At 52.0% G+C, this 19,708-nt stretch overlaps 1 protein-coding gene across 1 annotated transcript; it reads left to right on the forward strand.

The window, feature by feature from the left end:
* Positions 1–13,490: 13,490 nt before the first annotated feature.
* On the forward strand, positions 13,491–15,163 carry LOC100381917 (putative protein kinase superfamily protein). The gene has a single exon (NM_001174694.1). The coding sequence runs from the start codon at positions 13,525–13,527 to the stop codon at positions 14,845–14,847; it is 1,323 nt and encodes a 440-aa protein (NP_001168165.1). The 5' UTR covers positions 13,491–13,524; the 3' UTR covers positions 14,848–15,163.
* The last annotated feature ends 4,545 nt before the right edge of the window (positions 15,164–19,708 follow it).

A 19,708-nucleotide genomic window follows, 5' to 3' on the forward strand; every position in this document is an offset into this window, starting at 1 on the left:
GATTGGTTCTTTGCTTTATTTATGTGCATCTCGACCGAACATTATGCTTTCCGTTTGCATGTGTGCAAGATTCCAAGCCGACCCTAAGGAATCACACCTTACGGCCGTAAAACGAATCTTGAGATATTTGGCTTATACACCTAAGTTTGGGCTTTGGTACCCTCGGGGATCCACATTTGATTTGATTGGTTATTCGGATGCCGATTGGGCAGGTTGTAAGATTAATAGAAAGAGCACATCGGGGACTTGCCAGTTCTTGGGAAGATCCTTGGTGTCTTGGGCTTCAAAGAAACAAAATTCGGTCGCTCTTTCAACCACCGAAGCCGAGTATATTGCCGCAGGTCATTGTTGCGCTCAATTGCTTTGGATGAGGCAAACCCTGCGGGACTACGGTTACAAATTAACCAAAGTCCCTTTGCTATGTGATAATGAGAGTGCAATTAAAATGGCCGACAATCCCGTCGAGCATAGCCGCACTAAGCACATAGCCATTCGGTATCATTTTCTTAGGGATCACCAACAAAAGGGAGATATCGAGATTGCATACATTAATACTAAAGATCAATTAGCCGATATCTTTACCAAGCCTCTTGACGAACAAACTTTTACCAAACTTAGGCATGAGCTCAATATTCTTGATTCTAGGAATTTCTTTTGCTAACTTGCACACATAGCTCATAAATATACCTTTGATCATGTCTCTTTTGTATATGCTATGACTAATGTGTTTTCAAGAGTATTTCAAACCAAGTCATAGGTATATTGAAAGGGAATTGGAGTCTTCGGCGAAGACAAAGGCTTCCACTCCACTCCAATACTCTTCCTTCGCCGTCACTCCGAGCATCTCTCCAACTTTGGTATACTCTTCATTCATTTATCTTATGACCAAAGGAGGAGAAAATACTTCGAGGGCTCTAATGATTCCGTTTTTGGCGATTCATGCCAAAGGGGGAGAAAGTATGAGCCCAAAGCAAAAGGACCGCACCACCACCAATTTCAAAAAAAAAATAGTGTTTTCCAAGAGTATTTTTCAATTGGTATCTTATTGAGTTCAAAAAAAGGGGGAAGAAAATAGTATTTCAACTTGAATCATCAAAACCCTCTTGAACTCTAAGAGGATGATTTCATTTAGGGGGAGTTTTGTTTAGTCAAAGAAAAAGCATTTGAAACAGGGGGAGAAAATTTCAAAACTTGAAAATGCTTCTCAAAATCTTATTCATTTGCCCTTGACCATTTGCAAAAGAACTTTGAAAAGGATTTACAAAAGAGTTTGCAAAAACAAAACATGTGGTGCAAGCGTGGTCCAAAATGTTAAAAATGAAGAAACGATCCATGCATATCTTGTAAGTATTTATATTGGCTCAATTCCAAGCAACCTTTGAACTTACATCATACAAACTAGTTCAATTATGCACTTCTATATTTGCTTTGGTTGGTGTTGGCATCAATCACCAAAAAGGGGGAGATTGAAAGGGAATTAGGCTTACACCTAGTTCCTATATAATTTTGATGGTTGAATTGCCCAACACAAATCTTTGGACTAACTAGTTTGCTCTAGTTAATAAGTTATACAGGTGTCAAAGGTTCACATCAAGCCAATTAAAAGGACCAAAGTTGGGTTCAAATAGAGAGCTAAAGGCAACCGAAGGCACCTCTGGTCTGGGGGCACCGGACTGTCCGGTGTACACCGGATAGTGTCCGGTGCACCACCAGACATGTCCGGTGCACCACCAGACATGTCCGGTGCACCAGAGGACTCCAACTCCGAACTGCTCACCTTCGGGAAATTCCAGGGGCGACTCCGCTATAATTCACCGGACTGTCCGGTGTACACCGGACATGTCCGGTGCTCCAAGGAAGGGCGGCCTCCGGAACTCGCCAGCCTCGGGTTTTCACTTCAGGTGCTTCGCTAAAATTCACCGGACTGTCCGGTGTACACCGGACTGTCCGGTGCAACCTCGGGGCAACGGCTACTTCGCGCCAACGGTCACCTGCAGGCGCATTCAATGCGCGACAGAAGCGCGCAGACGTAAGGCACGCGGGAGCAGGCGCACCGGACAGTGAACAGTGCATGTCCGGTGCACCACCGGACATCAAGGCGGGCCCAGAAGTCAGAACTCCAACGGTCAAATTCCAACGGCACTGATGACGTGGCGGGGGCACCGGACTGCCCGGTGTGCACCGGACTGTCCGGTGCGCCATCGAACAGACAGCCTCCCAACGACCACTTTTGGTGGTTGGGGCTATAAATACTCCAACCACCCCACCATTCATTGTATCCAAGTTTCCAGCTTCCAACCACTATACAAGAGCTAGCATTCATTGCAAAAGCACACCAAAAAGAGATCAAATCCTCTCCCAACTCTACACAAAGCCCTAGTGACTAGTGAGAGTGATTTGTAGTGTTCATTTGAGCTCTTGCGCTTGGATCGCTTCTTTTCTTTCGCATTCTTTCTTGTGATCAAACACTCACTTGTAATTGAGGCAAGAGGCACCAATCGTGTGGTGGCCCTTGCGGGAAGTTTGATTCCCAAGTGATTTGAGAAGAGAAGCTCACTGGGTCCAAGGGACCGTTTGAGAGAGGGAAGGGTTGAAAGAGACCCGGCCTTTGTGGCCTCCTCAACGGGGAGTAGGTTTGCGAGAACCGAACCTCGGTAAAACAAATCCACGTGTCACACTATTCATTTGCTTGCGATTTGTTTTGCGCCCTCTCTCGTGGACTCGATTATATTTCTAACGCTAACCCGGCTTGTAGTTGTGATTATTTTTTTGAGAATTTCAGTTTCGCCCTATTCACCCCCCCTCTAGGCGACTATCAGAGTTCTTCATGACTTGGTCGATGACGAGCTGCGAGTCACCGCGAGCGTCGAGGCGTCGGACCCCTAACTCAATGGCGATGCGCAACCCGTTGACCAGGGCCTCGTACTTAGCCACATTGTTGGACGCCAGGAAGTGGAGGCGTAGCACGTAGCGTAGATGCTTTCCGAGGGGCGAGACGAAGAGCAGGCCTGCGCCTGCTCCTGTCTTCATCAGTGACCCGTCGAAGAACATGGTCCAGAGTTCCGGCTAGATCGGATCTGTTGGGAGCTGGGTGTCGACCCATTCAGCCACGAAGTCCGCCAAGACCTAGGACTTGATGGCCTTCCGAGGAGCGAACGAGATTGTTTCGCCCATAATTTCCACCACCCACTTTGCAATCCTACCCGAGGCCTCTCGGCACTGGATGATCTCCCCTAGGGGGAAGGATGACACCACAGTTACCGGATGAGACTCGAAGTAGTGTCGCAACTTCCGCCGCGTCGGGATCACCGCGTACAGCAGCTTCTGAACTTGTGGGTAGCGGATCTTGGTTTCGGATAGTACCTCGCTGATGAAGTAGACTGGCCTCTGAACGTGCAATGCATGCCCCTCTTCTCGTCTCTCGACCACAATTGCGGCGCTAACCACCTGAGTGGTCGCGGCGATGTAGATCAAGAGGGCTTCTCCGGCAGCGGGGGGCACCAAGATGGGCGCGTTCGTGAGGAGCGCCTTCAGGTTCCCGAGGGCTTCCTCGGCCTCAGGGGTCCATGTGAAGCACTCGGCCTTCCTTAAGAGGCGGTACAGAGGCAGGCCTCTTTCGCCGAGGCGCGAGATGAAGCGGCTCAGAGTCGTAAGACATCCCATGACTCTCTGTACGCCTTTCAAGTCCTTGATGAGCCCCATGCTGGTGATGGCTGCGATCTTCTCCGGGTTGGCTTCGATGCCCCGCTCGGAGACGATGAACCCTAAGAGCATGCCTCGAGGCACCCCGAAGACACACTTTTCGGGATTGAGCTTCACGCCTTTCGCCTTGAGACACCGGAATGTCACTTCAAGGTCGGAAAGGAGGTCGGAGGCTTTCCTCGTCTTGACTACGATGTCATCGACGTAGGCCTCGACCGTCCGGCCAATGTGTTCGCCGAACACATGGTTCATGCACCGCTGGTACGTCGCGCCCGCATTCCTCAAGCCGAACGACATGGTGACATAGCAGTACATGCCGAAAGGTGTGATGAAAGAAGTCGCGAGCTGGTCGGACTCTTTCATCCTGATTTGGTGATACCCTGAATAGGCATCGAGGAAAGACAGGGTTTCGCACCCAGCGGTGGAATCCACGATTTGATCGATGCGAGGAGAGGGTAGGGAACCTTCGGACATGCTTTGTTTAGACCAGTGTAGTCTACACATCCGCCATTTCCCTCCTTTCTTTCTCACAAGCACAGGGTTGGCAAGCCATTCGGGATGGAATACCTCTTTGATGAACCCTACCGCCATTAGCTTGTGGATCTCCTCGCCTATGGCTCTGCGCTTTTCTTCGTCGAATCGGCGCAGAGCCTGCTTGACGGGTCGGGCTCCGGCTCGGATATCCAGCGAGTGCTTGGCGACATCCCTCAGTATGCCGGGCATGTCCGAGGGACTCCACGCGAAAACGTCGGCGTTTGCGCGGAGAAAGTCGACGAGCACTGCTTCCTATTTGGGATCGAGCTCGGAGCCGATCCGAATCTGCTTGGAGGCGTCGCTGCTGGGGTCGAGGGGGACGGACTTAACCGTCTCCGCTGGCTCGAAGTTGCCGGCGTGACGCTTCACGTCTGGCACCTCCTTAGAGAGGCTTTCCAGGTCGGCGATGAGGGCCTCGGACTCGGCGAGGGCCTCGGCGTACTCCACGCACTCCACGTCGCATTCGAACGCGTGTTCGTACGTGGGGCCGACGGTGATGACCCCGTTGGGACCCGGCATCTTGAGCTTGAGGTAGGTGTAGTTGGGGACGGCCATGAACTTCGCGTAGCATGGCCTCCCCAGTACCGCGTGGTAGGTTCCTCGGAACCCGACCACCTCGAACGTGAGGGTCTCCCTTCGGAAGTTGGAGGGCGTTCCGAAGCAGACGGGAAGGTCGAGTTGTCCGAGGGGCTGGACGCGCTTCCCGGGGATGATCCCGTGGAAAGGCGCAGTGCCTGCCCGGACCGAGGACAGATTGACACGCAGGAGCCCGAGGGTCTCGGCGTAGATGATGTTGAGGCTGCTGCCTCCGTCCATGAGGACCTTGGTGAGCCTGATGTCGCCGATGACGGGGTCGACAACGACTGGGTATTTCGCCGGGCTCGGCACGTGATCGGGGTGGTCGGCTTGGTCGAAGGTGATGGGCTTGTCGGACCAGTCTAGGTAGACTGGCGCCGCCACCTTCACCGAACAGACCTCCCGACGCTCTTGCTTGCGGTGTCGAGCCGAGGCGTTCGCCGCTTGCCCACCATATATCATGAAGCAGTCGCGGACCTCGGGGAACTCTCCTGCCTGGTGATCTTCCTTCTTGTCGTCGTCGTGAGCCCTGCCACCCTCCGCGGGTGGCCCGACCCTGTGGAAGTGGCGCCGAAGCATAGCGCACTCCTCAAGGGTGTGCTTGACGGGCCCCTGATGATAGGGGCACGGCTCCTTGAGCATCTTGTCGAAGAGGTTGGCACCTCCGGGGGGTTTCCGATGGTTCTTGTACTCGGCGGCGGCGACAAGGTCCGCGTCGGCGGCGTCGCGTTTCGCTTGCGACTTCTTTTTGCCCTTCTTCTTGGCGCCGTGCTGAGTTGATGCCTCGGGGGCATCTTCCGGTGGGCGGCCCTGGGGCTGCTTGTCCTTCCGGAAGATGGCCTCAACCGCCTCCTGGCCAGAGGCGAACTTGGTGGCGATATCCATCAGCTCGCTCGCCCTGGTGGGGGTCTTGCGACCCAGCTTGCTCACCAGGTCGCGGCAGGTGGTGCCGGCGAGGAACGCGCCGATGACATCTGAATCGGTGATGTTGGGCAGCTCGGTGCGCTGCTTCGAGAATCGCCGGATGTAGTCCCGGAGAGACTTTCCCGGCTGCTGTCGGCAGCTTCGAAGGTCCCAGGAATTTCCAGGGCGCACGTACGTGCCCTAGAAATTGCCGGCGAAGGCTTGGACCAGGTCGTCCCAGTTGGAGATCTGCCCCGGAGGCAGGTGCTCCAACCAGGCGCGAGCGGTGTCGGAGAGGAACAGGGGGAGGTTGCGGATGATGAGGTTGTCATCGTCCGTTCCACCTAGTTGGCACGCCAGCCGGTAGTCCGCGAGCCACAGTTCTGGTCTCGTCTCCCCCGAGTACTTTGTGATAGTAGTCGGGGGTCGGAACCGGGCCGGGAACGGTGCCCGTCGTATGGCACGGCTGAAGGCATGCGAACCGGGTGGTTCGGGCGAGGGACTCCGATCCTCCCCGCTGTCGTAGCGTCCTCCATGCCTGGGGTGGTAGCCTCGGCACACCCTCTTGTCGAGGTGGGCCCGACGGTCGCGGTGATGGTGCTCGTTGCCGAGGCGACCCGGGGCCGCAAGCGCTGTGTTGCGCGTGCGCCTAGTGTGGACCGAGGCTTCCCGCATGAATCGGGAAGTCGCGGCACGATGTTCCGAGGGGTACCCCTGCCTCCGGGAGGCGGAGCTCTCGGCCCGTCGGACCACGGCGCCCTCCAGGAGATTCTTGAGCTCTCCCTGGATTCGCCGCCCCTCGGTGGTTGATGGCTCCGGCATCGCGCGGAGAAGCATTGCTGCTGCAGCCAGGTTCTGGCCGACCCCACCGGAAGAGGGTGGCGGCCTCATCCTGACATCGTCGGCGATGTGGTGCTGGATACCCTGGGGTAGATGGCGCACTTCTCCAGACGGAGGTTGGCCCGCCCATTCCTGCCCGACGTCCCGGTGGATCGGCTCAAGTGCTCCTGCTCCCTCGTCGAGCCTGGCCTGCACCCCGCGGGTTTGCTCGAGCTGTGGGTCATGACCCTCCGCCGAAACGGGGACCACAGCTAGCTCCCGTAGGATGTCAACGCGTGGCACATGCCTAGGGAGATCACCGTTCTCCAGCATACCGAGATGGTTGCCCTCGGAGGGACCCCCTAGATCGACGTGGAAACATTCACGACTTGGGCCGCAGTCCTCGTCGCCGAGGCTGCGGCTACCGTCGGAACAGTCGGAAAGGCAGTAGTCTCATGCGGTCATGAAGTCCTGCATGGCACTGGGGTTGCCAAGTCCAGAGAAATCCCAACAGAAGTCGGGCTCATCATCTTCCTCGGACCCCAAGGGCCCGTAGGTCGAGACGTCCGTCAGCCGGTCCCAGGGTGACCGCATACGAAACCCCAGAGGGTTTGGACTCGCCTCTACGAGAGCGTCCGCCAAAGCGGAGTCGCTTGGCGGGTCGAGGCTGAATCCAATGGGCGTGAGATGGGAACCGGTGGGTGCCTCTTGGTCGACGGGCGGTGACGAAGTCACGTCAGGGACTGACTGCACCGTCGTCCTAGGTACAAGGGTGACGCCCAACAAGCCTTTCGTGAGCGTGCTGGCGTCGTCCATTTGCTCGGAATCGGCGTGTCGCGGGGAGACGACGCTCGTCTTCGTCTCAAACACGAGGTCGATGCCCGACGCGCCCCCTGTTGGGGCGCTGGCGCCGTCGACTTGCTCGATAGCCGACGAGGGGCCGCCATTGTCTCCGTTGGCGGGGGAGAGGGCGGGGTGAGCTTGAATGTTGTTCTTCCACCACGCGGGGAAGACGTCGTCGATTCCACCGCCGGCGGGCGGGCTGTCGGCCGCCATTGTCGCTGTCGCACGACGGAGGAAGGAGTATCATGTCACAGCTGCCGTCAAGGGATATAAACTCAAGACTCCCGAAACGGAGCACCGTCCCGGGCTGGAAAGGTTGCTGGAGACTGCCCATCTGGAGCTTGACGGGAAGCTGTTCGTCAACACGCAGCAGGCCCCTACCTGGCGCGCCAACTATCGGCGTTTCGAGATCGGGGGGTCCCTGGGCCGACGAGTGAAATGTCGCCGCGTGCCCCAGCCCAGATGGGTCGGCGCGAGGCCGAGCGCAAAGGGGGGAAGAAAGGCAGCCGGAGACGGGCGTGAGAGAGGTGGAAATCCCGCGGCCTTCGTGTTCGTCCCGTGCCCAGGTCGGGTGCGCTTGCAGTAGGGGGTTACAAGCGTCCACGCGGGAGGGGGAGCGAGCGGCCTCACGCGAGCGCCTGTCCCATCCTCTTCCCCGCGCGGCCCACCCTCTGTAAGAGGGCCCTGGTCCTTCCTTTTATAGGCGTAAGGAGAGGATCCAGGTGTACAATGGGGGGTGTAGCAGAGTGCTACGTGTCTAGCGGAGGAGAGCTAGCGCCCTAAGTACATGCCGTCGTGCCAACCGGAGAGGTTTTGGCACCCGGTTCGTGTGGTGTCGTGGCCGTCGGAGGAGCGCTGGAGCCTGGCGGAAGGACAGCTGTCGGGGCTGTCGAGTCCTTGCTGACGTCCTCTTGCTTCCGTAAGGGGGCTGAGAGCCGCCGTCGTCACAGAGCGTGCGGGGCGCCATCATAGCCTAGCTGGCGGAGCGAGCCAGATGGAACACCGGTCTTGTTCCCCGTAGCCTGAGTCAGCTTGGGGTAGGGTAATGATGGCGCCTCCTGTCGACGTGGTCGGTCCGCGCCCTAGGTTGGGCGATATGGAGGCTCCTCCGAGGTTGAGGTCGAGTCTATCTTCAGTGGCCGTGGTCGAGTCCGAGCCCCTGGGTCGGGCGAGGCGGAGACCGTCGGCTGAGGCCAGGGCTGTGTCCGAGCCCTGGGGTCGGGCGAAGCGGAGTTCGTCGTCTTCTGGGGCTGAGCCCAAGTCCGAGCCCTGGGTCGGGCGGAGCGGAGTTCGTCGTCTTCTGGAGCTGAGCCCAAGTCCGAGCCCTGGGTCGGGCGGAGCGGAGTTCGTCGTCTTCCGGGGCTGAGCCCGAGTCTGAGCCCTGGGTCGGGCAGAGCGGAGTTCGCCGTCTTCCGGGGCTGAGCCCGAGTCCGAGCCCTGGGTCGAGCGAAGCGGAGCTTCCTGTGGAGCCCGAGGTCGGGCCTGACTGCTTGTCAGCCTCACTCTGTCGAGCGGCACAGCAGTCGGAGCGGCGCAGGCGACACTGTCCTTCTGTCAGGCCGGTCAGTGGAGCGGCGAAGTGACTGCGGTCACTTCGGCTCTGTCGACTGGAGGACGCGTGTCAGGATAAAGGTGTCAGGCCACCTTTGCATTAAATGCTCCTACGATCTGGTCGGTTGGCGCGGCGATTTGCTCAGGGTTGCTTCTTGGCGAAGACAGGGCCTCGGGCGAGCCGGAAGTATGTTCGTCGCTGGAGGGGGGCCTCGGGCGAGACGGAGATCCTCTGGGGTCGGCTGCCCTTGTCCGAGGCTAGGCTCGGGCGAGGCGTGATCGAGTCCCTCGAATGGACCGATCCGTGACTTAATCGCACCCATCAGGCCTTTGCAGCTTTATGCTGATGGAGGTTACCAGCTAAGAATTAGGAGACTTGAGGGTACCCCTAATTATGGTCCCCGACAGTACTGATAATGATATGGAATTTTTCTCGATGATTTTAAGTCTTTCTGCCGACATGAAGGTATTGTGAGGCACCATACCATTCCATATACTTCACAACAGAATGGAGTAGCAGAAAGGATGAACATGGCCATCATCTCCAGGGCTTGTTGCATGTTGTTCAATGCTGGCATAGATAGACATTTTTGGGCGGAAACAACTACCTTAAAGGCACAATTAAGTGGCGAGTTTGACCTGAAGGACCTGGGATCCGCTAGAAACATTCTTGGCATGGAGATTGGGAGAGACAAGAAATCTGGTTTGTTGTTCCTCAGTTAGCACAATTATATTCAGAAGGTTCTGCGCCGTTTCAATATGCATGATTCTAATCCAGTAAGTACTTCCATTGCTCTTCACTTCAAGTTATCATCTGTTCAATGTCCAACGAAAGATGAAGATTTAAAGTATATGTTAAAGGTGCCTTATTGTAGTGTTGTTGGTTCTTTGATGTATGCTATGGTTTGCTCATATCCTGATTTGTCATATGATATGAGTTTGGTTAGCAGATACATGGCTAATCCTGGCAGAACACATTGGGAAGCTGTTAAGTGGATTTTTAAGTGCCTGTGTGGTACGCCTAATGCTTGCTTGCAGTTTGGAAAGATCAAAGAGGAACTTGTTGGATATGTTGATTTAGATTATGGAGCAGATCTGGAAAAGAGAAGATCATTGACAGGTTATGTATTCATTGTTGGTGGATGTGCAATCAGTTGGAGGGCTTGTGTTCAGCCCATAGTTGCTTTGTCTACTACAGAAGCAGAGTATGTTGCAGCTTGTGATGGTAGCAAAGAGGTTGTCTGGTTGAAAGATCTATATGCTGATTTTGTGGAGATATATCTTGTATTACACTATTCTATGTCAGTCAGAGTGCTATTTGCCTTACAAAGGACAAATATTTCATGAGAGGACAAAGCACATTGATATGAAGTATCATTATATCTGGGAAATAGTTGCAGAAGGTAAATTGAGGGTATGCAAGATCAGTACACATTTCAATCTAGCTGACATTAGCTTTGCTGAACTTAGTTGGTATAATTGTTTAGCCCTAGTGTATATGTTGGCATCAACAATTTGTTCCTTCTATTATTGAGAAAGTTGATTACAAGTTATGGCTACAAGATGAAATTTGTTTCAAGGTGGAGATTGTGGAGTTTGTGATCCAAATTTTGTATATGGAGACCGTGTTAGCGAGCGGAGGCCCGTCGCCGGGAGGCTTGGGCCGTACGCCGTTCTATATATATTAGTGACCCTAATTAAGGTTTATTGCACGTCATCTTTTTACTCCTCTTGTAAGCCGCTGTCTACTGACGGTTTTATGTAAACACTTCACATATAATGAAGGTTTCGCCTGACTGGTACCCGCGATTTTTCTCTTCGCATCAAAGGGATTTTCACGTAAATTTGTGTGTCGTATTATGTGATTTATTGGTTGATCATTCTTGCCGTTTATGCTAACAGGAGTAACGCTTATGGCCGTCCCGTTGCATCGCATGATTGGTGACTAATCATATTTTTCTTGTCTTTTGAATTGGACCGATCCCGGAAAAGAATTTCCACATGATTCCCGCTACTGTCCACACGTGTAGAGCGCAACTTGCACTTTCTCGCCTCGAGCTCCACGCCCAATGATCTCTCTCACTCACCCTCTCTTGTTCGATTAAAAAAACTCCAGTAGTACTATCAAAGCAACCGAATAACCGGTCCAGGATACTCCATGATCGTTTCACTCATATTTCCGCAGTTTATTTTAGAGAATCACCTCGCAGAATCAGCACAATATCGCTTCTTAGCAAGAAAAACTGCTTGACAAAGTTTCTCCTAAATTTAGCATGGAAGCCGCTCTGGAAGTTTTGATGAACAGAACATACATCCTTCTTGGTGTGATGCTTTATGATCCAAGCTCAAAATAAAAAGGTCAACCATCCAAGGGTTGTCACAGTCTCTTTTCATCCACACAACGGATATATATATATTCTGGTGGTAATTACTCGATGTGATTATTAAATTGTTCCCCGCGTCCTAAATTATGTAAGCTTATATCTATAACGTCAGATTAGTTTTAAATATAAACTGTTTCTTGATAACATATTTGTTTAAACTTTTTATGTACCTGCGTTAATTATTTTATTTTTATAAAATGAAGTTGTAGTTTAGGACAGAAAAAGGTACTCCCTTCGTTTATTTTTACTAGATGAGTGCCCCGTGCGTTGCAACGGAAACACACAATACCATGATAACTTATATATATAATGTGTCTTATATTGTTATAAGAAAATGTTTCATAATTCATTTGTGATCCTAGTCATATATAAAGTTTGTTATTTTAATTTAACTGTTTCACTACTACATTACAACCATCAGTATCATACAGACTTCGATATATACCATGATTTGCATGGTCTCATCATTGGAGAGCACGTGCCACACCTATCGGTAGAAGTTCCCTCGTACATCGTCAGTCATCAGGCACGCACAACCATACATGTTTGCTTAAATAAAAAGGCAAGTGTGTGCGTTTGCGAAGAGAATTAAAGGCAGGCCAGCACAAAAGCTACCTCGGCGATGGCAAGTGATCATTGTTGTCGGTCCTCCTCTGCGTCATCTCTGTCGCTAAGATGACGTCACAATCTTTGATATAGTAGTCGTCGAACGCGCGTGACATGGCGAGTACCGATGACTTTTGGCTGGGCTGCTAAACGAAGTGCACCCCGGGCTCATCAGCGAGGTAGTATACCTAGTCGTTGCACCTCCAGATGTGCTACTCCTCTACATACATCTTGTTCGAGGACACTCACACAACATCAACAACAACCGTCGTCCCAGCGCACAAGAATTTATGGCCGGTCAGTAGCGACTTACGTGGCCGGTTGAGCTTCAGGTGGATGATGAGCTAGATGGCGTGACGGCGCCGTCGTCGGATGCGGTGCCCAGAACAACCCGAGAGTCGCCGGCGTTGGCAACGACTATGAGGTCCCTCGTTTGAATATGGACAGCGGTGTAGCCGCTCTGGACCGCGTCCAAGCGACGGCTGCGCCGGAGCTTGCCGAACATAGCGACGCATGCGGCCAAGTAGGACTGCTTCCAGAGGTCGAATTGGCAGTTGCCAAGCTTCTTCTCATCGTCGATGAGCGACGCCAACACGAGCGCCTCCTGCCAGTGGTGTTTGTTCGGGGTTTCCAAGTAAGAAACATGGATTCATCTTTGGCGTTAGTTTATAAAAATAACTCACAAGTCAGATCCATGGATAAAATATTACGGAGAATAAATGTCACACATATAAAAAAGGAATTTAAGTTGAAAACTTATTCAAACAAAAGAAGTTGCATGCAAGACTCTTCTTTAAATACTACTCTCTCCATCCAAAAATATAATTCGGGAATCTCGTTGATAATTACCTACTAATACACATTGTGTAAGGGTAGCAGGTGGGCTTTGGGAGAGATGTAGTAGATATTTTTACTGTAACAAATATTAACATAAACACACATGTGGTGTAGTGGTAGCTACGAGCACATTTACTTGAGAGGTCGCGGGTTCGAATCCCATTAGGGCCACATTTGTGTTTTTTTAATTTAATTTTAGCTAGGCGTGGGATGCACGTGGGAATGGGAATGAGCTTTGCGGGGAGAGGAAACGAGAAAGACAGTGCGGGGAGGGACACAATTGGGAATGGGAAACGGGTCATGACACAGTTGGGAATGGGAATGAAAACACACAGGGCGCATGGGAATGGGAATGAAAACACACAAGAGTTCGGAATGGGAATGGCAGAACCAGGAATGAGGCAGCCTACCCCTTAGAGTCTTAATAGGTAGTATAGATATAGATTACAAAACCAAACTAAGTGGCGGAAATAAATAAAAATGCTTTGGATAAAACTGGTGAGCTGATGGAAAGAAAGAAACGCCAAATCCGTGCCGGAAGCAACCATATAATTCTGCTCAAAGTGGCATTGTGGCAACGCCACTTGATTTGTTTTCTTTTGCAGGGAAGACGAGATAAGACAAGCGAACCAGTTAAGCTGCCACCTTATGACGAGCCGGCCCCTACTCGCTTCTCTTTCTTTATATCGCCACGGCGCTCCAAGTCCCCGCCCGCCCTTGGCAACAAGCGCGACACGCCACGACACGGCCCGCGCGATCACGCACGCTCATGCCACTGGCGCCACTCATGGAGATCGACCTGCACGCCGTGCGCGCGGTGCGCGTGCTGGGCCGCGGCGCCATGGGCACGGTCTTCCTCGCCGTGAACGGCGCCGGCGGGGAGGCCTACGCGCTCAAGGTCTTCGACAAGCGCTCCCCCGCGGTAGCGTCCAGGCCGTCCGCGGGCACCGACGCGGCGCGGCGCGCGCGGTGGGAGGTGTCCGTGCTGTCCAGGCTCGCGCACCCGCACCTGCCGTCCCTGCTCGGCTGCGCCGAGACGCCCGACCTGCTGGCGTGGGCACTGCCCTACTGCCCCGGCGGGGACCTGAACGAGCTCCGCCACGCGCAGCCCGACCGCGTGTTCTCCCCCGCGGCCATCCGGTTCTACGTCGCCGAGGTGGTGTCCGCGCTCGCCGAGCTCCACGCCGCCGGGATCGCGTACCGCGACCTCAAGCCCGAGAACGTGCTCCTCCGCGCCGACGGCCACGTCACGCTGACCGACTTCGACCTCTCGCGGCAGCTCCCGCCCAGGTCCCCCTCCGCCGCATCCACGTCCACCTCCTCGTCGTGCTCGGCGACATCGTCTCCGCCGCCACAGGCCCAGAGCCACGGCCGGAGCCAGCACCGCCACGTGAAGAACATCTTCAAGAGAAGCGAGTCCGCGGTGACCGCGTCAACCTCCGGACAGGAGGAACCGCGCAACCTCGCCTGGTACCTGAGCAAAAGAATCGACGGCGGCGCCGACCAGATCAAGAAGGCGAAGTCGGCCAGGGTGTCGCCGATGGACCGCGGCAAGAAGCTCTCGAGCTTCTGCTCCGCCGCAGCAGCGGGGGAGCGGTCGTTCTCGTTCGTGGGCACCGAGGAGTACGTTGCGCCGGAGGTGGTGCGCGGCGACGGGCACGAGTTCGCGGTCGACTGGTGGGCGCTCGGGGTGCTCGTCTACGAGATGTCCCACGGGCGGACGCCGTTCCGGGGCCGGGGCCGGAAGGAGACGTTCCGGAACGTGCTGCTCCGGGAGCCGGAGTTCACGGCGGACGCGCGGCGGCGGTGGCCGGAGCTGACGGACCTCATCGCGAGGCTGCTGGAGAAGGACCCTGCGCGGAGGCTGGGTTTCGCCGGCGGCGCCGACGAGGTCCGGGCGCACCCGTTCTTCGCCGGGGTGGCGTGGGACCTGCTCGGGGAGGTGTCCCGGCCGCCCTACATTCCCGCGCCGGCCGATGACACTGTCTCCTGCGAGGGATTCAGCGTGGTGGAGTACTTCGATAGGCTTCACCAGCCTCCGCTGTCGCCAGCGGAGTACTCGCCCGAGGAAGAGCTCTTGCCGGAGTTCTGACACTGGTTGTGCCGTCGCCGGCGGAGCACTCGCCCGAGGAAGAGCTCTTGCCGGAGTTCTGACGTCGGTTGTTCCGTTGTTGTCGCTCGAGATTTGTGCTCCCTGTTGTTTTCGTTCTGCGCCCTCTAAGATCGATCACTATGTGTGAACAGAGAGGGGCTTTTGTTAGTTAACCAAGATACAGTCGATGATTCGACACTCGACAGATGAGACTTGTGGTTTCAAGTCTCTCGTCAGTTTTTACTGTATACTGTAACCGTAACTGAACTACTGAAGGTGTCAGGCACTGATGCACGAATATGAATTCCTTGTGCATACCATGCATGTATGTCTGCATATGATTTCGTACTGACGAATTATGCCACAGATTAACACACACAATTAGCATGAAAGATCCGAGGTGACATGGACTGAAACTTTATTCGGGAACCAAACATGCCCCTGAACTGCAGTTGGTCCTAGACTCCTTAGTACGGTTACATGTTCAGAAAGGAAAGAGCATCAGTCCTAGACTCCTTAGTACGGTTACATGCCCCTGAACTGAATCTTTAGTACGGTTACATGTTTAGATTCATCGAAAAAAAAACAATGTATATGATACCAAAACGTATTTATAGTTTGGAACCGAGAGAGTACTGTACTAATAAACTCTGTTGGACCACGAATTCACTCCCATCTCTGAATCTTGGAATTCGCTTCCATCTCTGAATCTTGGGATTCACCTCCATCTCTGAATCTTGGACCATGTACGAACGCGTACGTACGCCACTCCTCTACATTTGTACGTGCTCAATTCATCCGTAGATGTTGAGCTGCCGGCTGCCTCCATGCTTTTAGTGGGTGTATGCAGTACGCGCGCACAATGCAGGTCGATGCATGTGTCTTCCTGAGCGATGGCTAACGTAACTGATGGCTAGCTGTTTCGCATCAGAACTTGAGTAGGTCTGCTTGCCACTTCTTCATTTCTGTCCCAAATTCGAGATACTTGATACTTCAATGCAAGTACTCCCTCTGTTCCAAATTAAATTCATTTTAGATAATTAATGAAATCATACAATATTTGATGCATGTGTTTTATATATGTGTCTATGTTCATATTCGTCCATTTGCATTGAGTATAGACATAAAAACTAAGAGCTAAAACGACTACTACTATTTTGGAACGGGGGAGTATATGACTCATACAATATGTATTTCAGGTGCTATATATCGTAAAGAAGCCTTATTGTGCTTCAGTTGAAGCATATGACTCATTTGCTGAGTTGAAATAACGGTGAAAACAGAAGTTTGACTCCATCGGGAAATTTATACCTGAACTGTTCTATACTACCTCTGTATATGCATGGTTTCTGAGGACCAAGAACACTGAGCGCGCGCGCACAGCTAGCATATCTGATCTGAAAACGCTGGCGACAAAGATCGCCAGCATCAGACAATAATGGGGATAAACTAGGCGATCTACTCTGAGCTTGTCCAAGCGTTGCGCCATCGACGAAGGTTTACGTACTAAATTGCTTCGCGTTGGCGCCTAGCGACCGACCAGCACTTCAGTTGGAGAAGAGAGTTTTTATGTCATGCTGTAATGTAATGAATAGGCACTCACAACTCACAGTCACAGCACAGGCCGCCTAGCTAGTTTTATGTCAACTGGTTCGGCGTCAGAGTCGACAAGACAACTAGTAAAACCGATGACAACGTCGCTTTTAGCCACGTACGTACTAATCTACAAGCCACACGATTGGGGGATCGGGGAGGGGTTTGATGTAGAGTGCTCGTGGATGGGCAGACATTGGGGGCAGAGCTTGCTTTCATGCTTGCCGAACTTGATGTGCGTTTTCTGCATATAAATATATATACACTCACGGTCACGGGACAGCAGCAGGTAATTTAGACTCCCTAGTCCCTCCGTCATGAGAAGAACGAGATGTTAGCATAGCCATTGAGTTAAATCATTTTAAGTTCTACCAAGTTTATATAAATAGTTACATTCATGATAGCAAATAAATGTCTTCAGATCCATTGTAAAATATGTTCCCCCCCCCCCCCCCCCCCCCCCCTATTTTGCGTCATAAATATTTGTAATCTTTTTCCCCTGTAATTCCGGTAAGCTTTTAAATGGTTTGAGTACCGATAGAGAGCTAGAATTCTATTCATTCTAGGAGTATTGGGGGGCGCGGCCGGTATTTTCTAATGAGCTTTCTTCGTTTTACAGCATGCATCGCAATGGCTATGAACAGGAGCGCAGTTGTATGATCAATCATGTACCATTGGGTGTATCGCCGTATCGGTACTTGTGCTGCATGCTCAGGCCCCTGCTGCTGCCTTTGTTGTATGCGTGTGTCATGAGTCAAATGACTCATGACCTCCATGCAGATGTCCATAATTCCACATACATATACGTACTCATTCGCCCAGGCGCCGGTAGCCCCAGCAGCGCGGCGCGGCATGCAATGCACGAATATGCATGGCTAGGCGTGCAGGGTGGTCGAGAGGGCAGACAAGGGGCACTGACTGCCTGCACGTACGTACGTACGTAATCCCCACACATGCATGCGCGCACGTCGTGGCGCACGAGAGATGCCGGGCGCGGCAGCTGGTTTTGTCCGGCACGACAGGAGCACCGGATTCGGTGGAATGAAGGCGTGGCCCCTGCCCTGGACCTGGACTCACTGCACCATGCATGCAGATGCAGTCTATGCAGATGCAGATGCGGCGGCGCTTATACCCCTGCTTGTTGGCACGCACTTATGGGTGATAGATCAACGCCGATAGATCGCGATCACGTCGCAACTGACAGCTAGCTCCGACGACCCGTCGCAACTCAGTCTTTTGTCTCTCTCTTGTCCGTGGATTAAGAACCAACGGTGATGATAATGTTTATCGATCGATCAATGTTCGTAACCAAAGTCAATAGTGATAAACCAATTGCTAATAATATTATGGTCATGACTGCCGACAGGGGAGCCGATCTAGCCGAGACTACTAAATTCTCTTCCCTTCTTCGTTCTATCTTATCTATTTTAAACTTTATCAAATAAAAGACATATATCTCAAAAAATATATAAAATAAAACTTTATTTATAGCTGCAAACCTTTTTATTTTGAATTTATTTAGGATTCTAAATATTTATTTTCAAAACCAAATAAAACATGGAATGGTTGAGACGAATATATCAAATTAATAGGCATACGTGTTTTGTAGATGGTGGGAACAGACCCAAGAAGCTTGATATCTCTCCATTAATAGGTAGAGATATAGGTGGACAACTGTTGATGCTTATATTTACTGCTAAGCGCTAACAATTATATTGAACGAAAATATAAAATAAAGGAAATAAAACAAGTAAATTGGAAAGAGAGCCTTCGACAATGACAGTGCTGTTGGGACTGGGATTAATGGGAACCCAAGAGGAATGAATGAATGAATGAAGTCGTTGCTGGTAAGTAATGGTTTGCATGTCATGCATGCACGTTAAGCAGTGCATTAACCGGCGGCCGGACAGAGACAGATGGAACGGTCGTCTGTCCGTGCGGCCAGGCCAGGCCAGCCCAGCCACACGTACGACTGCATGCATGAGGATGGAATGGAACGAACACAAAAGCACTGTGCAGTTTGACCGGCGCGGTGCTTTGCAATGCATGCCTAGCTAACAGACAGCTGGAGATGAGGGTAAGTGCATGGAGCAAATGGGCAGCTGTCGGCGATAGCTTGTGTAGCTAGCGGCTGTAGGCCTTGCTCGATCGATGTGGGACTCTGCCGACAAGGACAGAGATGCAAAGGTTCGTTAGTACTTTGGTGTACAGTACTACTATACGAGAAGCCCAGCGCACTCGTGGTTATAGTAGCTGCTGGACTTGACATACAGCTGCCGGGGCCCAGTGAGCCTGTGGCCGGCCACTACTCGGCCCGCGCGGTGGAAGCATGCGGCCCAACAAGACAAAGCGGCTGCAGCCGGGCTACGCGATCGAGTTGGACTCCGATCCATTTGCTACGCATGCACGTCATGGCGGCAGAACTCCATTTGCTACGCATACACTGTCACACAAATATTGTTTTAATATACACTGTCACACTAATTAGCCCTTAGGCACGGTAAGGCACGATTATGCATGATTAGATCTAAGCACGACTAGTTAGCTGTGTGTTGTACTCTTTTTTTCTATCTAGGGTTTTCTCACAAGGGTGAGCTTTTACCTAGATAGATTTTTAATGAGTCAGTCATTGCACTAAACAACTCAATATTAGCTATTTTAGTGTGTTTTAACTGTGTTTGTGAATATCTGACTAAAATTCTGTGGTGTAGTGCTAAACGGGCTAAACGAGCTAAACGAGTTAAACGGGCCTACCATGCCGGCACAACACGGCTAAGCAGGCTTAGTGCCGTGCTTGGGCCTGATCTTAGGCACTACTGCCGTGCCGGCACGACACAGCTATTAAACGGGCCAAACATTTGGCCATGTATAGTAGCGGCTACAATGCTCAGCCAAACGCCACAACATAGCACACTAAGACTATCTCCAGCAACGTTCTTTATATACATCCTATATATCCGTCCTTTACAGTCTTCTCTAAAAGATTATATCTTCTATATCTACTTCATCTCCAACAATGTCCTCTAAATCACGTCCTCTATATGTAAATACTTATATTAAAGACATTTTTTTATTTTTAATTTTTATACATACGCATTTGTCATACTCTCAAATATAATGTACATATTTTAGTTTTACTAAACCAGTTGTTTAAAGTATTCAAATAAATAGAGAACCGTTTAGAGAAACTCTATATATAGAGGATCCAACGACGTCCTCTAAATTTAGAGGACCGTTTAGAGGACGCTGCTGGAGGGAGTAGAGGACG

The sequence above is a fragment of the Zea mays genome, chromosome 7 (assembly GCF_902167145.1).
Source record: "Zea mays cultivar B73 chromosome 7, Zm-B73-REFERENCE-NAM-5.0, whole genome shotgun sequence".
Taxonomy (NCBI): Eukaryota; Viridiplantae; Streptophyta; class Magnoliopsida; order Poales; family Poaceae; genus Zea; species Zea mays.

Bases quoted from the DNA above. Each gene is read 5' to 3' on its own strand.
- LOC100381917 (NM_001174694.1), top strand. From the start codon at position 13,525: ATGCCACTGGCGCCACTCATGGAGATCGACCTGCACGCCGTGCGCGCG.